This window comes from Theobroma cacao, chromosome 1 (genome assembly GCF_053813885.1).
Source record: "Theobroma cacao isolate CCN51 chromosome 1, ASM5381388v1, whole genome shotgun sequence".
NCBI classification, from domain to species: domain Eukaryota; kingdom Viridiplantae; phylum Streptophyta; class Magnoliopsida; order Malvales; family Malvaceae; genus Theobroma; species Theobroma cacao.
In genome coordinates, this window is record NC_142639.1 from 9,878,056 (window position 1) to 9,902,064 (window position 24,009).

Below are 24,009 nucleotides of genomic sequence, written 5' to 3' on the forward strand. Positions count from 1 at the left end.
GATAGATCAAAACTATTTTTTAATATATAATAATCTTTAGTGAACGAAGCATTACAGGTCTTGGAAAGCAAAGCAAAGAATAAATAGAATGGGAAAAAAATAAAATAAGGAGAAAAAAAAGATAAAAATGGTATACTTAAAGCTGCCTAAACAGAAGCTGGAAATTGGAACTTGTGTTAGCACAACAAAAAAAGAAATATGAAAGCACAAAAACAAAAATCAATATAAGCTTTATGACATTCATAACAAAAATCAATATAGCCCTTGTAAGAATCTCTTGAGAAAATGAGAGGAGGACAAAAGCAATAGTCAAAAAGTATGAGAATGCTCTTCAATAGTACTTCTACTAACCACTTTGACCATAGAGTAATAACATAAACTAGATACTAGTTTGGAAATATAGTAAATGATCTTGGATTGAATAAATAAATAAAAAGATGTCCCATTTACTTCTACAACAAAATATTAAGAGTTCAGAATTTTTAGCAATAGGAGTGAATTATATGGTACAAAATCTCATTTTAAAAACATGAATTGGAAATAATCTAGGAGCAATCTCATAGAAGATAGCATATTGTTGAGAAGAAATAAATAAAGCTAAGGTTGATACTTACATGATAATCATCCAAGTAATAATGTGGATGCTGCAAAGAAAACTCAATTAGAAATAGAACTTCTTAATGGCAATATGATGGAAAAGTCTGATAAACTAAACATTCAAGGTCAAATTACAAATCCATTTGAATTTATATCCAATATACCTTTCCATATTTGTATTTTAAGTACACACACCTTTCTCTCTTAAAAACAGTTAAATTCTTTAAAATCCTGTATAAGTATTTTTTCATCCTCAAAGCAAACTCATGAAGCATGGAAATATGTCAGCTTTATTTTAAAATTAATGAGTCTGAATTCAATTTTTACAAATATTCAGGCTAGTTTTAGGTTATATTAATGGTCAAAAGACTTATCCAGTCCTTGTACTTTTTAATTTTATCAAATTTAATCCCTATACTCAAAATCGAAGCAATTTAGTTTCTTGATTTTGAAAATTGCGTCAATTTAGGCCTTCCTCCTAACAACATCTAATTTTACCGTTAAAGGATGACGTTAACGCTGATGTGTCACATTTTGATGATGTGATATTGAGATAATGATGTGACAATGCCACGTGGCGCTATATGATGACGTGGAGTGTGCTGTCGTGGTAGATCAAAAAAATGCTAAAGAAAAATTTTGCCACGTCATAGGGACTAAATTGAACAAAAATATATAATATAGAGACTAAATTGAACATAATTGAGATGTTGAGGGACTAAATTAAAAAAATATTTGAAAAATATTAATCTTTAAGTAGGTTATTGATATGCTTATTAATAAGCTAAATATTTAAGTGTAAAAGGTTTATGGTGTTAAAATATATATTCTTACTTGATTATTTGATTCCAAAATATGTAAATTAATTTAACTTTTTTACAAAAATTAAGTTTGAATTCTTCTTCTATAAAAAATTTTTTGAAAAAAGTTCATATCTAAAATCAAATTTAAATGAATAACTTGCATTACGTTAAAATAAAATAATATAAAATGACTAAATATATTGATTTAGTTATAACTTTCACAATTTACAAATACACATTTTTTTGAAATTACTCAACTTTTACCCAATTTACCTTTTATTTAAATTTACTCAAATTAGCACAATATGTTGATTTAGTTACAACTTTCACAATTTATAAATACATATTCTTTTAAAATTATTCAACTTTTACCTAATTTACATTTTATTTAAATTACTGAAAATTTCTTATAAAACGATTTTATTTAAATTCAAATATCACAATCAAATTTTGCTAAATTTAAATTTAAATTATTAATTTAGATCTATGAAAGATTTATTAATAAAATAAAATGATACAAATATTTACAGTTATATTGAACTTTATCAACCATAAATGCAGTCTTTAATCTAAGAAATTTCAACTTAAAAAATATAACTTGAAATATTAAACAAAATAAACATATAAAAAATAAATAAAAAATTAAAAAGGGTGGAGCTCAGATTCTATGATTGTAATAAGAGATTTATCATATCTAAATTAAGCAAGTCAGAATTAGGAATTATTTTTATAATCATTGCTAACTCCATATCTCTGTTCTTCATTTTTTAAAAAGAAAAAACTAAATCAACATATTTTACTAATTTGAATTTGGCTCAAGTTAAAAACTAAGTTAAATAAATTTCAAACTTTTATACTATTATAAATAGAAGAAAAAAGAATTTATTTAGTCATTTTATATTATTTTATTTTAACGTAATACAAATTATTCATCTAAATTTTACTTTAGGTATAAAATTTTTTCAAAATTGTTTTTATAGAAGGAGAATTCAAACTTAATTTTCGTAAAAAAAAAAAATTTACATATTCTATAATCAAATAATTAAGTAAAAAATATTTATATATATTTTTAACACCATAAATCTTTTATACTTAAATATTTGGCTTATTAATAAGCATATCAATAATCTACTTAAAGATTTATATTTTTTAATTTTTTTTCAATTTAGTTCCTCAACATCTCAATTTTGTTCAATTCAGTCCCTGTACTATATATTTTTATTCAATTTAATCCCTAGGACATGACAGAATTAAATTTTTTTTTTGAACTGCCACGTGACATTGACATGCAGCATGTCAATGCCACATCAGCACTGCCATGTCATCGTATAATGCCACGTGGCATGCCACATCATAAAAAATGACATGTTTAACGTTGAAGTCAATGATGATGTCATCACTGACGTCATCATTTAATGACAAACTTGAATGACGTTAGGGAGAGGGACTAAATTGACACAATTTCTAAAATCAAGGGATTAAATTACTTCGATTTTGAGTATATGGATTAAATTGAATAAAATTAAAAAATACAAGAATTGGATAGGTATTTTGACCTTATATTCATTAATATTGTATTTAATTTCAAAATATTCAGGTGTTGGGGTTATATTTCATATTTTACATTTTATTACGGTCTTAGTTTAGTTATAAATACCTATGTAATTTTAGTTTCAATGAGTTTTTTGATGGTAAATATTTGAAATTTTGAGATAAAAGGATGATCATAAAGCAAATATAAATCAAAAGTGAAGCCATATCTAATGACATACATTGCTTCATTCCTAAAAATCAAATGGCAACAAAATATCTTGCATTTCTAACAAAATTTCAATTGGCAAGCTTTACATTTATGCAGATCTAAGATATGCAAATCAAAGATTAAAACCTCTAATCAACCAGACAAAGATTCAAATATAATGGTAGATTTCTACAAAGGGTAAATAAAACAAAGCCCATACATTATTAAATATCTTAAATTGCTTTAATTTACTTCCTTTTCCCAATAACCAAACAACATCATTACTTAAAAAATCAAAACCAGTAAACCAAATAGTGCGAACAATTTCCAATAGCAAAATAAACAAAATCAACCTAAGCCTAGCTCCCAAAATCCTAATTTTCTTTACTTTTCCAACACAAAACACGAAACCAACAAACCAAACAATGCACAATCCACCTTCCATTAGCGAAAAAACATGAGAAAACACCAAAATCCCACCTCTCAAAAATCCCAACTTTCTTCATTTCTTCAACACAAAGCATAAACCCCACATAAAAACAATAGATTATAACCCCACCCATTAAACACTTAGAAACCACGAAACCCTAAAATGGAAGCAAGATAAACCCTTGAAAACACAAGTAAAAAAAATTACCCAAAAAATACAAAAAAATCAAAATCTAAACAAAAACAAACTTAAGGAAAAAAAGGTTAATCAACAATTGTAACATATGCATGTAAATAGAGTAGGCGGAAGACATGGACATCTTTTAAACCACATAAAGCAGTGAATTTAACTAAAAAAATTTGGATGTCAAAAGCATAATAATGATTTACAAACAAAGCAAATATAATTTGATGATAAAACAAAACATGAAACACGTATATCTAAAAAATAGAAAGAATTAAATTTAAAAATCCATACGGTTACTTTGTAAGGCATAATGATAAACTCAAAACACAATCCTATGCGAAAGTTAACGTCACCTGGATAATTAATTGCTTGATCCAAGTTTTATGTAAAAGAAAAAATGACAAAGAAACCAATAATAAAATGAATGAAGAATAAAAGGGTAGAAAAATAAAATAATATGACAAATATAAGAAATAAAAAAATCCACACTAAAAACCAAAATACCAATAACAGAGGTGCAAAAAAACACTACCCATTTTGTTATCGAATATTTTAATAACCACAATGAAAATAACAAATAGCTAGCTTAAACCCAATATAATACATTTTAATGTACTCTTTAATCCTTTGTCTGATCAAATTTCCCCATACGCAAATAAGGAAAAAAGAATAAAAAAAAGAACCTACAAATAATAGTAAGGTAAATTTGTTTGTCTTTTTAAGACAAATTTAATCAACAGTAAGTCAAAAATTTCACAAAGATAAATTTCTCATCTTTCAAATAACTTCAAACAAAGGACAACTTTACATAGTTATTTCAACTGATTCTTTCCTCATTCTTCATATACATCAAACAAAATTACAAAAGTATACAGACCTTACAGATGCAGAATTAAAACAGTTTCTAGATTCATAAAAATAATTTGCAAATTCTACATACATTTACCTTCTAACAAACTGGAACCTAGATAGGAGCAGATAAACAAAGCTATTCTGGTTCCTTTTTTCCTTAGAAACTCAAACACAATAGCACTGGCACTGCTGTTTTGTTAAATGGTCAGTCCATTGTGTACATTGTTTAGACTTTAAATGGTACTGTATTTAGCTCTTTAAATTAATGAAATGGTCTTTTTTTGCCATATTTGTCTCCAAGGATGTATTTGTTGTAAAAATTACAAAGCCTAATTTATCTAGAAGAAATCCATTAATCCATGTGCAGACCTTAACACCAAGTGTACCACTTGAAACCTGTGATTGAAATTGAGATAAAATGTTGCTAAAAGAGGAATTGCTCTTCCTTTTTTACGCCAAAGTCTAATTGTCTAATCCTAAGGATGCAGTCTTGTTTTCCTTTGCTTTGCTTCAATGTGAATCACATCATGGATTGATTTAGTTGGTTTACAACTTACTTAACAAAACAACAAATTGTTTTCCTTTATATATATATATATATATCAACTATTCAAACCAGACTCTCATTGGTTGTCTTAAACACATTTGTTGAATGAAAAATAAAACCATATATACGAAACAATTAAAACCATCAATAACTCCTCTAAATTCGAACACCAAAAAAACAGAAAATAAATAAATCTTGGGAACAAGTAAAACATATACACAATATATTAGTCCATTGAATTAAGGAAAGATAAAACCTTTTTAAACATAAACCAATAAAACCTAGATGAGAAATGGGTCTCAAAATTAAATAAAAGATATAAATCCATGAACCCATATTGAAAGTACATCAAAAATATAAAATTAACAAAAAAGAAAACATGAGTTTACCTCCAAAAAAGAATTTTAGAAACTCATGACGAAATGTCAAGCACTTGAAAGTTGAGAAGTCGTTTCCACCTTAAAAACCCAAGTTGGTGACTTGAGCACACAACGCGAGCCAATCAAAAGACGATAAACGGAAAAAAAAAAGGTTGTCTTTTGTTTCCTCAATTTCTGCCTATATTTTGTTTTTTAGTTTTCCAAGTTTCTAATGTGCTTTTTCTCCCAAATATGGAGAAACATGAGGAGTCAAGGGAAAATGAATGAAACCAAAGTTCGAAAAAAAAAGTAAGATTGAAAAATACAGGAAAAACTAAGAGTGTGCGTGGTCGGTTGCAACCGAGCAATCGACTGCGATTGTCGATTTTTGTAACCGACGATTACAACAGACGGTTGCAATAGCAACAGTCGGTCATGCCGATCTGTCTCGTCGGCTGATCGACTCGGCCCTCGGGGGGGACTCTTTCCCCCCTGAGCTTACCGAATAACCGGGCGATGAGTGCCTTAGTTTTCATTGAGGGTGAAAGCACAAAAATGCCCCTCATTAAACACTTTCCTTTTCTCCCCCCATAAGGGTAAAAGTGTAAAATTTCCTTCAAAAGACCCTAAACCAGCTTTGCACTTCTGCAGACCCTAACTCTCATATTTTCTCCCTTTCCCCCGATAGCCCCCTATTTTCTCCTTTCCCTTTCTGCCTCCGGCCTCTCCAACTGAACCCTAAGCTAGCAGTTGTCTCATACAACCATACTTGTGCTTCTCAGTTGCTATTATTGGTGTTTTTCAGTCAAAATTGCTGCCATTGCAAGGTAAACCATAGTTTTTTTTTTAAGTTATTTTGTGAAAATTAGCAGAGAGAGAAAGTTTAAGAGAAAATATTTTAGAGATTATGAGTATGATATGTTGTTTTCTGCTTGAAAAATTAATTTTATTCCATTAAGCTTGCTATTTCGATTCTTGCTTCCGTGAGTGCTGTTTGCTGTACACTGCAGAAACTCTCTTGGACAAGTAAATGAAAGAATTAAAATTTGGCACATCATTTGATTGAAATTTCTCAACTTGTTCCTTTAATGGTAGGTACGAATCCAATAGCTTAGAATGATTTCTCAACTTGAAATTTCTCAACTTAAAATGATGCTGGCAACTGGTAGTTGAAGACTTGAAATGCATGTGTTTCACAGGGTTGGCAACTTAGAATTATTATTTGGATTTTTAATTAAAATGATTGGCAATATGTTAGAATTAAATATTGAAATTAATTTTTTGATATTATTTTTTTTTTGTAGATGTCAACTAATGAGGAAACAAATTTCGCAATTAATGAGACACCAACACCATCAACATTTACACCTCATATTACTGCTAGTTCTACCGACCCCAACAAAACGTGTGAAGTTGTAAGCAAGGTGCGGAAGCAAAGGGAGCTGTCTCAATCTACATCGGTCGTGTGGGATCACTTCATCAAATTTGTTAATAAGAAAGGTAATAAGAAAGCTAAATGTTCTCATTGTGGTAAAGAATTGTGTGCTGATACAAAAAAGAATGGAACATCTTCTTTGAAAAATCATATTAAAGTTTATCCGAAGATGAAATTGGTGCGTGATAGTGAAGAGAAAAGGCAGATGAAATTAGTTTTTGCTTCGGGAGGGGATGGGTTGGGTAGTTAGAAGTTTGATCAAGAGGCAGTTAGGAGGAGTTTAGTTGAGATGATTATTTTATATGAATTACCTTTTAAGTTGTGGAAAATGATGGATATAAGAGACACATAAACGAAGCATGTCCTAGATTTCGTATACCTTCACGATGGACTGTTGCTAGGGATTGCTATAAGGTTTATAGTGATGAAAAAAACTCGAATGAGAAGATTGTTAAGATCATGTCCTGGTAGAATGTGTCTCACCACTGACATATGGACTTTGATTTAAAAAATTAATTATATGTGTCTAACTGCCCATTTTATTGATAATGATTGGAAGTTGCATAAAAAAATTTTAAATTTTTGTCCGATCACTAGTCACAAAGGTGAGGCCATGTGTAAGGCAATTAGTAAATGTTTGGGGAATTGGGGGATCTAAAAGATTTTTTCTATCATTATTGATAATGCTAGTTCAAATGATGTTGCAGTAGGGCATTTGAAGAAAAAATATAATGTTGCTGGAACTAGTATTTTAGGGGTTAGATTTTTTCATGTGAGACGCATTGCTCATATTGTGAATCTTGTGGTCTATGATGGATTGAAGATTATGAATACCTTAATTGATCGTGTTAGAGAGGCAGTGAGATATATTAGACAATCCCTTACTAGATTAATCAAGTTTAAGGAGTGTGCTGTTAGTGCAAGAGTTGAGAGCAAGTGTTTATTGTGTTTAGATGTGAACACTAGATGGAATTATACTTTTTTTATGTTGGATACAACTTTGAAATTTCATAGGGCGTTTGCATCATTTGAATTATGTGATAATGGCTACATATTATGAGCTCATAAGGTCGGGAGATGGGGTGTCCGATGATAGAGATTGGGCAAATGTTAGAAGGATTTCTCGTTTTTTGAGGGAATTTTATGATTTAACTTTGAGTGTTTCAGGCATATCTTAAATAACTGCTAATTCTTCTTTGGATTCCATTTCTGATGTGTATACGACTTTGATTGAATGGCAAAATGGTGATAATGTTGATTTACAGTTTATGGCAATTAGGATGAAAGAGAAATATGACAAGTATTGGGGGAATGTGGAGAAAATGAATTTGGTGTTATTTATTGTTGCTATACTTGATTCGAGGAAAAAGCTTTCTTATGTTGAATTCACTTTGCTAGACATGTATCCTCCAACTCAAGCTTCAATGATGTTTTCTTTGGTGACACAAACAATGGATGAGTTGTTTCGTTGTTATAGAAATATGTTACAACCTTCAGCTCGTGATGTTGGGGAAAGTGGTCAAGAGTGTCTAACGTCCATGGGTCAAGGCACTAGTGGTGGTTGTAATGACAATGTTGTTTCGACTTTGATTGGCAAGGACACAGAACAGACTAAAAAAAGATTGGATAGGTTCAAGAAGCACCAATTAAACACTGGATCAAAAGAACTGAAAAACGAAATTGGAGAAATATTTATCTGAGCCTGTGGATGATGAGGGTTTCGATGATGATGAGTTTAATGTTCTCATGTGGTGGAAACTTAATTAGTTTAGGTTTCCTATACTTGCTGCTCTTGATCGTGATGTTTTGGTTGTTCCCGTATCAACAGTTGCTTCGAAATCTGCTTTTAGTATCGGTGGATGTGTGCTTGATGCATATAGGAGTTCTTTGACTCCTAAGGTTGTGCAAGCACTAATTTGTGCTCAAGATTGGTTACGTGGAAAGACACGTGGTGATCTGGATTTGATTGAAGATGATCTCGACGAGCTTGATAAACTTGATTTTGGTAACTATTTTATTTCCTTTTATAGTTTTATTTATAATTTAATTTATTTGATTTGTCAAAAATTAATTTACCATATTTGTTATTTTATTTTTTATAGTTGACTACTATTGCGTTGGAGACAATAGCTGAGTCTGAGCCTGAGTCGGATTAACATTTTCAGGTAATGTTATCATTTGGTATTATGCAATATTTATATGTTATTTATAATTCATTTAAGTTATCTTACTACAAAAATTTACACTAATTATATATTTGCTTTTAATCTTTTTAGGAGCATGTTCTGCAAAATCATTAAAATTTGAAGTTGGAGCCTTGGAGATTCATATTTTGAAATTTAGTAATTTATGTCATTAAGCTTTAAGTTGTGAAACTCTTCTTTGTTTATTTATTGTATGAAGATTAATGTTAATTTCCTTGAGATCATATTTAATTATAGAACCTTTTTAAACTAATGTTTATTTGTTCTATAAAGATTAATGCTTATTTATTGCATGAAGATTAATATTATTAATCATTTGAAAAATAAATAAATAGGTCAAAAAGAAGACTTAAAATAACTTTTTGTAGCAAATTATATAAAAAAGGCTTATGTCAAACCAAAAAAAGAATCAAATTATCTAACTATGTCAAAAGTAGAAATATTTGTGATTTATATACAAAAAAATATCATTGTTTTAAAATTTGATTTGCCTTGCTTTAGAAAGTGACAATATTCTATCCTTGAATTACTATTAGTACTCAAGGAAAAATAAGAGAATAAACAAATTAATGTCATTGTGTTTGGCCATGGATTGTTAATCATTTGCTGCCTATGGATCTTTAATCATTATTAGCAAGACCATTATTAGCCCATGGATTCTTCACAGCCCAAGTTAAATTTATGGATCTTTTACGACCCACGTCAACCTTCACAGCCCAAGTCAATTTCATGAAACCTTCACAGCCCAAGCCCAAATCAAACTAAGCCCACAGTCTAAAAAAATCGCACCGTAACCGATTGACCAGCCTATTCCAAAAATGGACCGAATCGATTTTGGGGGGGGTGTGGTTCGGTCGATTAATTTGGTGGAAAATTTTGGTCGATTTTAAGAAAAATCGACCGAAACCGACCTGCAATCGAATTTGCTCACTTCTAGGAAAAACTTCAAAAAACCCAAAAGTTAAAGAGCAAGGATGATAGCAAGTCGATGATGGATGTGGAGAAGGCAACACTAAATACCCAAACACGACACTTATGCAAGCCACATATGTGAGCGGCTAGGTCTAAATCTGGAGGACCCCAAAGACTCTCACGTCAGTCCGAAAACAAAGGGACATGGGGAAAGCAAACATTTACCCATATGGGCATGCATAAGAAAATGACTCAAGGGAATTCTAAAAGCATCGAGCATGTGGTCGCCTAAGCAAAGCCTAAACTAAAACACACAACCTATTATCCTTGGGCGGGTAGCGTACCCACCAAACATATCATAATTCCCTTCTTCTAGCCTCCATGTGGCAAATTTTGGGAGCCAGTTGTAGCTTCACAACTTGCTTCCTAAAACCTCAACATGGCCAATTTTTAGAGTCTCGTTAGGACTTCTTTTTATATAAGGTTATAGATTTGTTATAAAAAGTTATAAAAATGATCTTATATGTCAATGTGTTTTATAAAAAAAATTGGATTTGAATTAGTCATAATTGCTATTTATGTTGATAATCTAAATATTATTGAAACTCTTTAAGAGTCATCAAAAGTCGTGGGTTACTTAAAAAAAAGAATTTGAGATGAAAGACTTTAGAAAAACAAGGTTTTGTTTAGATCTTCAGATTGAACACTTGACAAATGAAATTTTTATCCATCAATTAAATTATTTAGTAAAAGTGTTAAAACGATTCTAGATGGATAAAACAAATCTATTGAGTTCATCAATGGTTGTACGATTACTACATGTAAAAAAGAACCTTTTCAACCTCGTGAGGATGATGAAGAACTTTTTGATCGTAAAGTACCATATCTTAATGTTATTGGAGTACTAATGTATCTTGTTAGCTATAAACAACTTGATATCTCATTTGTTGTAAATTTATTAGCAAGATATAGTTTTTCACCAATTTAATGATATTATAATAGAATTAAACATATATTTCGATATCTTTGAGAAACAATAGACCTGTGTTTATATTACTCAAATATATCAAAATCAAATTTAATTGGTTATGTGAATCCAAGATATTTATTTGATTTACATGAGGCTCGATCTCGGATAAGTTACTTATTCACATGTAGAGATACGACTATTTTATAGTACTTTGTAAAACAAATAATAGTTGTTACTTCTTTTGACCATACAAAAAATTTAGCAATTCATAAGGCAAGCTGTAAATGTGATTGGTTAAAATCTATAATTCAACATATTCGAGAAATGTGTGGATTGTCAATCAAAAAGGAAATTCTAACAACGTTATATGAAGATAATACAGTTTGCGTAACTTAATTAAAGAAAGGATATATTAAATTTGATAGGATAAAACACATTTCGTCAAAATTCTTTACTTATGATTTAAAAAAAAAAGGGTGATATTAGTGTTTAACAAATTCACTTAAAAGACAATCTAACCGATTTATTCACCAAAGGGCTTTTTACTGCAACATTTGAAAAGTTAGTACAAAAGATTGAAATGTGTCGTTTTAAAGATCTTAAATAATGCAGTAATCATGGAAGTAAAATATATAGTATACTTTTTTTCTTTATCAAAGTTTTTTCCACTGGTTTTTTGTGGTAAGGTTTTTAAAGAGACATAATTTTTAAGCGTATTCTTGAAAAGAATTATGTATTATTTTTCATTCATTTAAATTTTTTTCACGAGATTTTTTCTTAATAAAATTTTAACAAGATATATTCTTAATATAATGGACATTGAAGGAAGAGCGTTATGATTATATATGTGAATATCCATTATGTCAAGGTTCAAGATTTCAGACAAAGTAGTCCATATAGGCTAAATAGCGTAGACATAGAATTGTAATTTAATATGAATTATTATATTTGATTATGTATATCTAAATTTAAATATAGATTTAATCTATCCAAATCAAATCCCTTAAGTATTATATTTATTTTGTAAGATTTATCTAAATAAAGAATTATTAACCTATAAATAAGACTCTAACTTTATTTATAGACTCACTCTCAAGTAAGATATTAATCTTTTAAATTATACTTTCTCTTTACTTTTTCTTATAGTTGTTTTTTTAAAGTTATATTTTATAATAAGTTTCTTAAATAAATAAATTAATTATGGAAAAGGAAGATACCATAACAATGTTTTGAAATAAAAAATTGGGTTTGTAACATATTGCGTATTAATCTTATGATTGGAGTGATGTGATCAGATGTGGATTAGATCATCAGATTTGTTCTTTGGTCTTGGAAAGGAAAAATCTCGAAGTGCCCCCCCACAAATTGGTAGGTCCCGTTTGAAACTGCGCGAACGTGGCGTCATCTCATTAGACTACATTCTGCTCGAGAGTATCCTACGAGAGAGCAGCTGAATCTAATCACGTTTACCGACGCAAGACAACGTCATTGGTCCCCGCCACCAACGTAAGTACAAATGCACAATTAATCGCCTATATTCACCCCCCACCCAAGCCCCCTACCTCCAATGTAAAATCCCACCACTGCTGCATCTCCACGAGTATCTGGAGCCAGCGGCTTGATGTCATGGAGCATTCTGATTGGATTCTATGAGAATTACTTTGGAACACCATTACAACAACGATCCTTGAACGAATAATTCCACGCCACATCGTCAGACAGAACCACGGCAAAGTCGTAATAAAACGGAATATAAAGGGTAAACACAATAACATAATTATCCCCTTTTTTTAAGTTTTTTTTTAAACTTAGTAGTTGTGTTGTGTCTTGTGTGGGCTATGTGTCAACGGACGCCAAACAAAATTCAAATTTAGCAGAATCTTTTATTACGTTTTTTTAAGACAAAAACAGAGTACCTGAGAAAACTCTGTTTTTTTTTTCAATTATATTTTTCTTTCCCTCCAATCATTTTCTTCTTTGTCTCTCTAATAAATTTTCTCTCACTTTCTCTTTAATATGGAGTAGTACTTTTTTTTTTCTTATTTCTGTTTTGGGGTGTTTTTTTTTAATGCTCTTTGTTTAGGTTTTTTTTTTTTTTTTTTTTTCTAGTTTCCCGGCGAGAGAGAAGGAAGTGGAAGAGTATAAGAAAGAAATATCTCTGCTTCTACGAAACTCTCTCTCTTTCTTTCACTTTCTCTTTCCCCTTCCGTTTTTGTATATATAATTTTGGGTGATCAAAGACAAAAACTCTATTTGGAATCAGCCCAGTCCAGTTTACTTCTTCAATGGACTATCTTTAACTACTGTCTTACATACCATTTTCTTCTAAAAGGTATCTCTGTTTTGATTTTTTTTTCCTACTTTCCTGTTTATTTCTTCCCTGGTAATTTCCTTTTCGTTGGTGGTAATTGTCTATTTATTTATTTATTTTAATATTTTGGTTAAATATCAATAATTTACTAGTGCAAAAAAAAAAAAAAATAGTGAGTGATGTTGAGAGAAATATTTCTGGTAAACTACTGAAAAGGGCTTGATTTTGTTTCTGAGCTTAGAAAGTTGTTGACTTGTTACTAAGTAAAGTTCTTGTTGAGCTGTTGTGTTTCGATAAATATTTTTTTTTATTGAAGTGCAAATTTATATTTTCTTTCACACAATTTTCACATTTCATTTTTTTTGGGGTGTTGACTTATTGATGCAATGTTTTACTGCTACTGTTGTTTGATCATAATTATCGGCTCTTTAGAGCTTGCCCTGTAGATACCCTTTTCATTTTCTGTCTGATCTTGACCATTTGCTTGCTTTATTTGTGTTTTTGTTATCTATAGAGAATCATTGCATGATTGGCTACTCGAAAGTGAATTCTAGTAACCAGAATTTACGATAAAAGTTGTGTGATCAAGTTGTGATGGAACTATTGTGGTTTAATGGTAGGAAAATGATTATGAAACTGGAATCATAAATTTCATGTGTTTCGGCTTTTGGACATTATGGTGGCTTTCAGTTACTTGTATTGCTTTTTAGGAACTGATGTATGTTTTGGAATTCGTTATGAACTTGTTAATTTAGTGAATTCTTTCTGAGTTGCCATGCTATTCTTGGGTTTCTGCATAATCACTGTTTCAAATGCTGAATTAGTCCTCAGTACGGTATTGTGATAGTTAATATGTTAAATTCTTTGTCTACAGAAAGTGATTGAATGGAGCAACAGTCAAAAGGTCTGATATCAAGCCAATCTGAAGGTATTGCTTCTTTCACCATCTGGTTTAATCTAGGTTACAAATGCATATGATCTTATTCATCTTTGCTTATATATTGTTGCCAGATCTTGATCAGTCATTCTTGTATTATAGGTCCATCTAATATTCCTTCAGTCAACATCTCTAGGAAGTGGGAAACTGGTGCATGGGGAATCCCACGTGGAACTGAGACATATCATTCATCAAGTGATGCAAGCTTGTTTTCTAGCTCATTACCTGTCCTTCCTCATGAAAAATGTATGTGTCAATTGTTGATATGACAATGTTGTATATGTTGCCATACGTAGAATAGGACTGAGGTTTTCTTTTGCTAAAATGCAGTGAACTTTGCTGATGTGGAGCATTCTGGTCATTCTGTTGATGATAACTCACCTAATTTACATAAGCTAGAGTGTGAAAATGAAGGAAAGGACCCACTCGAAGGTGCTGAAACAAATGCCATTGGAAATTTACTTCCTGATGATGAAGATGAGCTCCTTGCTGGCATAATGGATGACTTCGATTTAAGTGGCTTGCCTAGTCAGTTGGAAGACTTGGAAGAATATGATGTCTTCGGTACTGGAGGGGGAATGGAATTAGATTTTGATCCTCAAGAGAGCCTTAATATTGGTATATCGACGATGAACCTATCTGATGGGGTTCCTGCAAATGGGATTGGTCATTACCCTCTTCCAAATGGTGTGGGAACAGTGGCTGGGGAACACCCATATGGCGAGCACCCTTCGAGAACATTGTTTGTGCGAAATATCAATAGTAATGTTGAAGACTCTGAATTGAGATCTCTCTTTGAGGTATTCTATAGTAGTCTGTATCTTACTTATATTGGCTAGTATTTTGGCTTATGTGATCTCTCTGCTGATAACCATTTTATTACTTGGTTACTTGACCAAGAACTATTTCGTTTTTTTTTTTCTTTATTTATGTGCATAGAATGGTTTTCATATTCATTATACCAGGCTAATACTTATTATCTTGAAATTCCTACTTTTCTTGCAGCAATATGGAGATATCAGAACTTTGTACACTGCATGCAAGCATAGGGGTTTTGTAATGATTTCATATTATGATATTCGAGCTGCACGCACTGCAATGCGTGCATTACAAAATAAGCCACTAAGGCGAAGAAAACTGGACATTCATTTCTCAATCCCCAAGGTTTGGAGTAGTGTATTTTGCTTTATGTTTGTGTTAGACATTGTTGATCTATCAACAAGTTTAGAAGCATTTTTTCTCTTGTAATATACCAGGATAACCCATCAGAGAAAGATATAAATCAGGGAACTCTTGTAGTATTCAATTTGGATCCATCAGTATCAAATGATGACCTTCGCCAAATTTTTGGGGCTTATGGGGAGGTGAAAGAGGTATTAGTTTTGCATAATTTGTTCGTTTACTGCTTTCAATCGCCATTTTGACATGTCTGCAGCATTTACTGATTACATTTTTTGTTGTGAAAAAAGCAGATCAGGGAAACACCACACAAGCGACACCATAAGTTCATAGAATTTTATGATGTTAGAGCTGCAGAGGCAGCTCTTAGAGCGTTGAATAGGAGTGACATAGCTGGGAAACGCATAAAGCTTGAACCTAGCCGCCCTGGTGGGGCTCGTCGAAAGTAAGAATTAATTTTATCTTCTTTGTGTTTTATGTTGGTTCAGGGTCTTGTTTGTCAGGTTGTTGCCATAAACCAGAGATGGAAATCACAGATCACATAAAAGAAGTTAATTGATCTATGAGAGGATTTCTGTCGCTGCTTTTGATTTCACACATGTTTCATAAAAGATTTCTTGCAGAGCATTCTTTTGTTTTGATGCATCTAATATCTTTTTGTTGGAAGAACAGCACTCTTGCCATGTCTATGAATTATAATGAATGTTGATTCTTTAGCTTCTTCCAAAACTATAAGTTGTGGAATGCTGTATCTTCTGATTTTTTTAAGTGTTTCTGCAAAATGAGCTTTAGCAGGATATAATTTCATAAGTGCTTAATATGAGCCATTAATGCTATTATGTTGTTTTTGTCTTGTGGGACAGAAAATTGGAATGAACATGAATATATAGGAGTTAGGAGAGAAGATACCATCTTTCTGTTTAGTTAACAAAACCATAAAAGGGAATAGGGGTGGAAGCCTTTTTTTCTTCTTTTATCTTAGTTGTTTATTTTATCCTTCTGAAGTTGGGAGAAACATGACAAAAGATGGAAAGCTAGACTCCAAGTTTCTGATATTTTCTACACAAGTCAATCTACTAGGCTTGCTTTTTCCTCCCTTGTATATCTCCTTTTCAACGAATGTGGTTTAACTTTTGATCTAAGTAACTATGTAGTCATTTAGCCATTTTTCCACCTTAAATCACAGTTTCCTTCTGAGTTTTAAGTTAAAAAAATTGGAATACAGAATAAGTGGAAGTATTGTATATTATTAACTGTGAGCAGGAATCGTTGATTCTTGAACAAATATGGAGAACGGGGCAGTACCATTGTTGTGGCTCTCCTCAAGTACTTTTACAAATGCTTTTCCATAGAATGCTTAATGCTTCTGGCAACTGTGCAACATGCTAAATTGATTTTTCTTATTTGAGTTAACCAAATTTCACGTAAACACTTTCTATGCTTCATGTTACTTTCTACACTTGTTTTCTCGGGTGTTTGAAACATTTTTGCATATTTGCAAATTTTCAAGCCTGATATCTTTGACAGTCCATCCAAAAAGGAACTCTGCTACCGTTTAACCCTACCTCATGGTTGCTAGGCATTTTTTTACATGTCACAATAGTGTTTAGGCAGAAATCATGATAGTTATTTTTTTCACAAATCATATTAATTTATTTCTCTTGATTTGTTTCATTTTTAATTAAGAAACCTGGTATAAAGAAATTAAAATTGACATCCCGTCTTTGTTAGCTTGATGCAGCAGCTAAGTCAGGAGCTGGAACAAGATGAAGCTCGAAGTTTTCGGCATCATGTAGGTTCTCCAGTTGGGAACTCTCCTCCGGGTAAATATCCTAGATGCTCTTCAATTTATGTGTACTCAGCAATGTTGTGCTCAATGCAATCAGTTCATTATCATGCATCTGTTTGAAAATTCATTTTCTATTATTAGCTGAATTAAGCATTGCCGTGACAGGTAACTGGGCACAATTTGGCAGTCCTGTTGAGCATAATCCTTTGCATGCTTTTAGTAAGTCTCCGGGTTTGGGATCTTTCAGTCCTGTAAATAACAATAATTTGCCTGGGCTAGCTTCAATTCTCCCACATCATGTGCCTAATTCTCCAAAGATTGCACCTATTGGTAAGGACCAAGCGAAGACCAACCTTACAAACCAGATATTTACTAATGCTGGAGCAGTACAAGGAGTGGCCTACCAGCATTCTCGATCCTTCCCTGAGCAGGACTTAAGTGCAAGTCCTGGACCAGTCTCTGCCTTTGGTGAATCTAATTCAGGTTCAACCGGTGTTGGAACATTGACTGGTCCTCAGTTTCTTTGGGGAAGTCCCACTCCTTACTCTGAGCGAGCTAGTTCTGCTTGGCCAAGTGGACAGGGTTTTCCATACACAAGTCGACACAGCTCCTTTCTTGGTTCAAGTAACCACCATCATGTGGGATCTGCTCCTTCCGGTGTGCATCTTGATAGGCATTTTAGCTACCTCCCTGAGTCACCTGAAACATCCTTTATGAGTCCTGTTTCCTTTGCTGGTGTAGGTTTAAATCGTAGCAATGGAAGTTTATTGATGAATATTGGTGCTCGTGGAACTATGGGTGCTGCTGTTGGTCTCCCAGGAAGTGTAACTGAAAATGGTTCACCTAGTTTTAGAATGATGTCAATGCCAAGGCACAGTCCTATTTTCCTTGGGAATGGTTCTTATGCTGGACAAGGAACAGCTGGCAATGAAGGTTTGGCTGACCGCAGTCGAAGTCGGCGAGTTGAAAATAATGGAAACCAGATTGATAACAAGAAGCAGTATCAGCTTGATTTGGATAAAATTATGAGTGGAGAAGATACTAGGACCACTTTGATGATTAAAAATATCCCCAACAAGTAAGACAAATTTGATGAAGGGTGAAGAATTGCAATGCTTGTAGGTTTTAAATAAAATGCTGTTTTTCTCAATGGTTTCTGCTTTTATTCTATTTCTCTAGGTATACTTCAAAGATGCTACTTGCTGCCATTGACGAAAATCACCGGGGCACTTATGATTTTCTCTACTTGCCAATTGATTTCAAGGTATTTTTGTGATGGGGTCTTTGGCATGTTTTATTGTTATGTCTAGTTGAAATTGTTGGTGATGATTTAATTGTCTTATCTGATTGCAGAACAAGTGCAATGTAGGTTATGCCTTCATCAATATGATCTCTCCTTCACATATTGTCTCCTTCTACCAGGTTCAGCCTGTGGTCCTATTGCTAAGTGTGTCAAAAGATTAGTATATGTTATTGATTTATGGTTTTTTTTAACATCATGTAAGTGTAAAACAGAAAAAACTAAATTAGTTGGTTATTTATATTAAATGGGACTAGGAGTTGCCTTTCTGGTTTTCAAGGGGATTACATATGGCAACTTAGGCATATAAGACAAGGATCTCAGAGTTTCATACTTTCATACATGTGTTTTCTTACTGAAAGGAAAAAGAGTTAATGCTGTGGAAATTTCTGCAGGCTTTTAACGGAAAGAAATGGGAGAAGTTCAACAGCGAGAAGGTTGCATCATTGGCATATGCTCGAATCCAGGGCAAGGCTGCCCTTGTGGCACACTTCCAAAATTCAAGCTTGATGAATGAAGATAAGAGATGCCGACCGATTCTGTTCCATTCAGAGGGCCAAGCGACTGGTGATCAGGTAGTGTACTTCAGTTAAGTTTTTCATATGAGCTGGAGGGCATCTACTAGTAATTTTTTCTTGTTGTACTGTGGAATTCCTTGTCAACAATAGATTAGATAAATGAACCCTAGTATTGCATTAATTCACGCTAATTCAGTCATATTGACATGTTGGTAGAAACTCAGGTGAGAATAGCGCAAATAGTAGTGCATTAATTCACACTAATTCAGTCATATGTAGGCATGTTGGTAGAAACTCAGGTGAAAAATAGTGCAAATAAGGTGTAAGTAAAAATAATTTGTAAGCTTGTCTCTTACTTGCTCTACTTTATGTTTTACGTGCTTGGAAGAAATGGGGTTACCTGAAATCAATTCATATAGACAGCCAAGAAAAAGAAAAGGATAGAAGTAAAAGGAAAACTTCTCTAACTTATTCTTGATATCTCATGGGAATTTATGACTAGGGCAAAATACCTATGCAAGATTGTGATATTAGCAAATTGAAAACATGAGTACTCTTATATTTGGGGAGAAAATATTTCAAATCATTATAAAAGTATAAAGCCTGTTCTTTTTTTCTGGTGAGGAATGGAGTGAAACAGCTGAGCAAAGGATTGACCCCCAGTTGTGGTCTTATCTGCCCAAGTGCCCGCATCAATATCAACAGTAAAATGCCAAAGTATTAAACATTGCTTCAGTTATATTGATATTAATGGTAACTTGCTAAAATGCATGGAGAGATTAATCAGGGTCATATTGCCATTAAAGTACTCTGGACACCAGTATAAATCCTGAGTTTATTGTATTTATATTCTCATGATCTTGCAGGAACCTTTCCTCTCTAGCAATTTGAACATCTGTATTCGTCAGCCAGATGGGTCTTATTCTGGGGATTCGCTGGAGAGCCCAAAGGGCCTTCTGGATTAGAAGCCAGAGAAGAGTTAACAATGCATTTGGAAATCTTACTCCTAGCTAGAGATAAAATGGCTAGGAGTGCTGACAAGTAAATAGGTGTTTTTAGTGTATAAAGTTGGAAGAGAAATGAATGAACAGGTGTATGTTATGCTTGTGCCATGTGCAGTGTCTGCTTTTCAGTTATGGACACTCCATGATAATTCACTAGAGAAGTCAAAATTAAATGAGGCAGAAAGTGTTTTGTTTATATGTAGAGCAAGAAATTGTTATTGAACCAGGGGTCGAAGAATAAGGCGGAGCATGCTGCTAAGAATTGAAGTTTCATAGCAGCTGTATGTGATACTCGCCAATCTGTGCATGGGTCTCCTCTGGGGTTTTTTCTCTTTATCATTGACATTTCTTTACTTGGTCATGTATGTCCATTTGCAGATATGGTCACTTGTTTGTATGTAAATCTTTGTTGGGGAATCCAAGGTACAGGGCTGTTTATAAATTGTATAGGAGGGAGACAAACAGACCCTACAATCCTTGTCATTGTAATGTGCTAAAGTGTCTGTGAAAATGTGTATTGAAACTTGAATTTTTCAATATTTATGTCTGTACAGATATTCTGAACCTTCTTCTTATCTTGTGTGTTTGTCTCCAACACATTTATGCACTATTGTTTCTTTATTTATACTTGCTGTATCTGTACAGCAAAAAATATGATATTAGCAGGGGAGGCAATAATGTAGTTGCTCATAATATCCAAAGCCTGCCTTGGGAGTTCTCATAAAATATTCCTGAAAGAAAACTCCTCTTTTAATCCTTATACTCTACTTCCTTGATGAAAATTTCAGACAAGAAAATAATCAAGAATAAACTCCTCAGTTTGTTCCCTCAAAACTAAAGGAAAGGAAAAAGTATGTAAAAAAAAACTGGGTGTTTGAATTTGAACATATCACCATGTAACATGGCGAGGGGATGCAGAATAACCTTATGTTCACACACCATTTCCACCACATCAAAAACATACCCTACACACCATCACCATGGCATTAAAAACCTTTAACCCCAAACGTAAATTTGTTTGAGAAATGAAGAAAGATTCCATTTCCAACGACCCGAAAACCTTCTTCTTTGCTTGCACCTGATTAATTTCTAACCTGACTTAATTAGCTTCTATCTTAATCCATGATCACCGCTGATTAATATTATACCATATTTATTTTATTCTATGGTTAAAAATAATATAACAGTATTTATTATATTATAGAAATAATGGTTAGTATATACTATACTATATAATTAAAATAGTTAAGCACCTTATTTATAATATAATAAAGTCACTATAAATATAGAGTTAATGGAAATTTTGTTTTATCATTGCTTAAAATTTTTCCTTGCGTATATTATCAATTCATCTACCTGATATGAACATATTGTGTAGGAACAAAACCAACATAGTATGAACTTAATGCATAGGAATAACCAGTTTATTGCATTAAATGGCATGTGGTATTGTATAGAATATATATCAAATTTGCTACAATTATAAATTTTGAATACAAATAGATGTGGAGTGAAAATTTCAATGCCAGATTGTTGTATAGTAATACTACAATATTTGACCAAATGTAGAGCTTTCATCAGTCAGGTGACAGGAGAGTCAAAGCTTTCTGTTTCTAATTCTATAGTGAGTGCAGGTCATGTGAGTGGCTGCATTTGTTCACATATTATTATGTGTGTCTAATCCACAACCCTGTTTTTGGAACTCAAGGGCTAATAATTAATGATGCTGGGAAGCACTCAGGCTCATAGCTTCTGAAAGAGCAGCCGGAGGCTCTCAAGAAACAATTTAATGAGGCCGTTTTTCGGTTTCCTGGTTACTTGTTTAGTAATAGTGCATATTGAAATTCTGGAAGTAAAAACTTGTGATGTTTGGACGACTGAATATGAGATGCAAGAGAAAAATTTTTAATGGGTCAATGGCCAAAAGAGCTGATGACTCGTAAATTGTCTTAGCCGATGATACATTAAGGAATTCATGATATGCTATATAGGATCTACATAATGAAACATGAAGAAATTTTGCTGCAGCCAAGTTCCCTCATGATGATACATTAAAGAATTCATTTGGTTTACGTAAGGTGATTCAGAAATTACATCAAAGTTTTGCCATCATAATCGAAAGTGGCAAAGAAATCATAGCCTCTTCATCGTATTGGAAACCATTTTGTGAAGATACGAGTTAAAAGAAAATCAAAACTATAGGAAAGGTGATGATGATGTCTTCTTCTGGTAAACAATTGAAAGCAGGCGCTGCCTCCGTTGAAAACGGCGTTGGCGTACAAGTCTCGACTTTCTCAGAGCTCGTGGATGATGTCACCCTCCTCCCTAAACAGATATTTGCATGGATTGTCTCTGCTAAATTCGGTGACTTGTATGCCGCTGCTCCTACACGACACAGTAACACTGTGGGCGTGGCTTTCACTCTTGGAGGTTTAGGGGACAACACTGGCTCTGAAATTACTCAGGAAATGGGTTTTGCATGTTGAAAGACTGAAGAAGAAAGTGAAGAGTTGGGAGATTAGACACATATTTAGAGAGAGTAACCAGCTTGCTGACAGCCATGCTAAAGCTGGTGTGCAAAGGCAGGGTGAGTTGTTTAATGTCTTCGATTAAAACTATTTGGTTGATGCTTTTGTATTGCGGGGGGAAATATTTTTCTGATACCTGATGTTGGTTGGGAAAGGCTGACTTTTCAGATCTTGTGACTGTGGTTTTGGTCTTTGTGTGCTTTGAGCATAGAGGTTGTTGGATGATTTTTGCAGAGCTGCTGAATGTACAGGTGCATTGTGCTGACCATTGTGCAGGTCTTGTTTTTTCTCTTTGTCAGGATCCACTTTTATTTTTGGGATCAGATTTGTTTGCGTAGGATCAGCACTTTGAACAGGGATGCTGTCTTGTTTTGGGGGTTGTTGTCCCGGGTTTAAGATGCTAGGATACTTATGGATGTGCAGAGTGTTTTGTGATTATGAGCTCCAGGGTTTGGGTGTTTCTGCAGCTGGGGGCTGTATCGATTGTATAGATTTGAGGTTTCTCTTTTGGGGAGGATTTTGTAATGATATTCTGTAATCTAAGAATATCAGAGCAAAATCATCTTGTAACTGATCAGAGGTGAATGTTTGGTCTACATCGTCCACCCCAACATATTGTAACTGGGAGACCAAGCAATCCCCAACCTCATCATCAGGCCATGCAAAGACAGCAACCGGACAAGCAGCAGGCTGGAATACCAACTTTGGCTGGGATCATTGTTATTTACAAGAACGGAGAATCTAATTGCACCGACTGTGTTATATGCTTGGAAGAGTTCATGGATTAAGATCCCTCTGTAGGGTTCTTCCCAAGTGCAATCACTTATACCACAAACTTTGCATAGATCAGTGGCTGTTGCCATTGCCCACTTTGTCGTGCTTCTGTCCACAGTTTGGAACCAACCACTGCTGAGATTGTGGGCACTTCTTAGAGTTGAAGTGTTAGTTAAATGCAAGAGAAGTAGCGTGTGTTTTGGCAGAAGAATGCCATTTCGGATCATTGATTCCTTAGGTTTCGTTGCTAATGCAGCTGTTCGCCATAGCCTTGCCAAAGATGACGATGGCATTGGGGAGTTAGTTGTCTTTTATTTTGTTTTTTTTTTTAGCTTTTATTTATTTATTTATTTCTTTGAAGGGCATGAACATTTTATTGATAGAGCTGGCAAGGGGGTTGCCAGAAAAAAGCAGAGAGGGTGTAGAAAGACCCTTCAGATGCTAATCCCCTGTTACAAAGAGACCAAATGGGTCACAACAATCAGCCACAAAAAACTAGTCCCCTGGGTCCTAAATGGCCACACAATTCAGCCACAAAACACATGGAAAAAAGCAAAAGGGCAGAAAAAATTCATGCCCACCTGAAAATGCAAATAATCCTCAAAATGAATATCCATCATCCATACAAAAAAG

General features: G+C 33.1%; 1 protein-coding gene and 1 non-coding gene across 2 annotated transcripts; one reads left to right on the forward strand and one right to left on the reverse strand.

The window, feature by feature from the left end:
- Positions 1-2,053: 2,053 nt before the first annotated feature.
- LOC148764517 (small nucleolar RNA snoR8a) lies at positions 2,054-2,146 on the reverse strand. Its single transcript, XR_016024348.1, has one exon. It is a non-coding gene; the product is annotated as a small nucleolar RNA snoR8a (small nucleolar RNA).
- Positions 2,147-12,971: 10,825 nt separating this feature from the next.
- Positions 12,972-20,649, forward strand: ML2 (MEI2-like 2). Its single transcript, XM_007048788.3, is given in 14 exon segments — positions 12,972-13,368; positions 14,222-14,275; positions 14,387-14,530; positions 14,615-15,084; positions 15,290-15,448; positions 15,541-15,657; positions 15,757-15,908; positions 17,195-17,286; positions 17,418-18,330; positions 18,432-18,516; positions 18,606-18,674; positions 18,948-19,127; positions 19,937-20,014; positions 20,017-20,649. Coding segments are annotated over 13 exon segments (2,601 nt in total). The 5' UTR covers positions 12,972-13,368; positions 14,222-14,232; the 3' UTR covers positions 20,116-20,649.
- Positions 20,650-24,009: the final 3,360 nt, after the last annotated feature.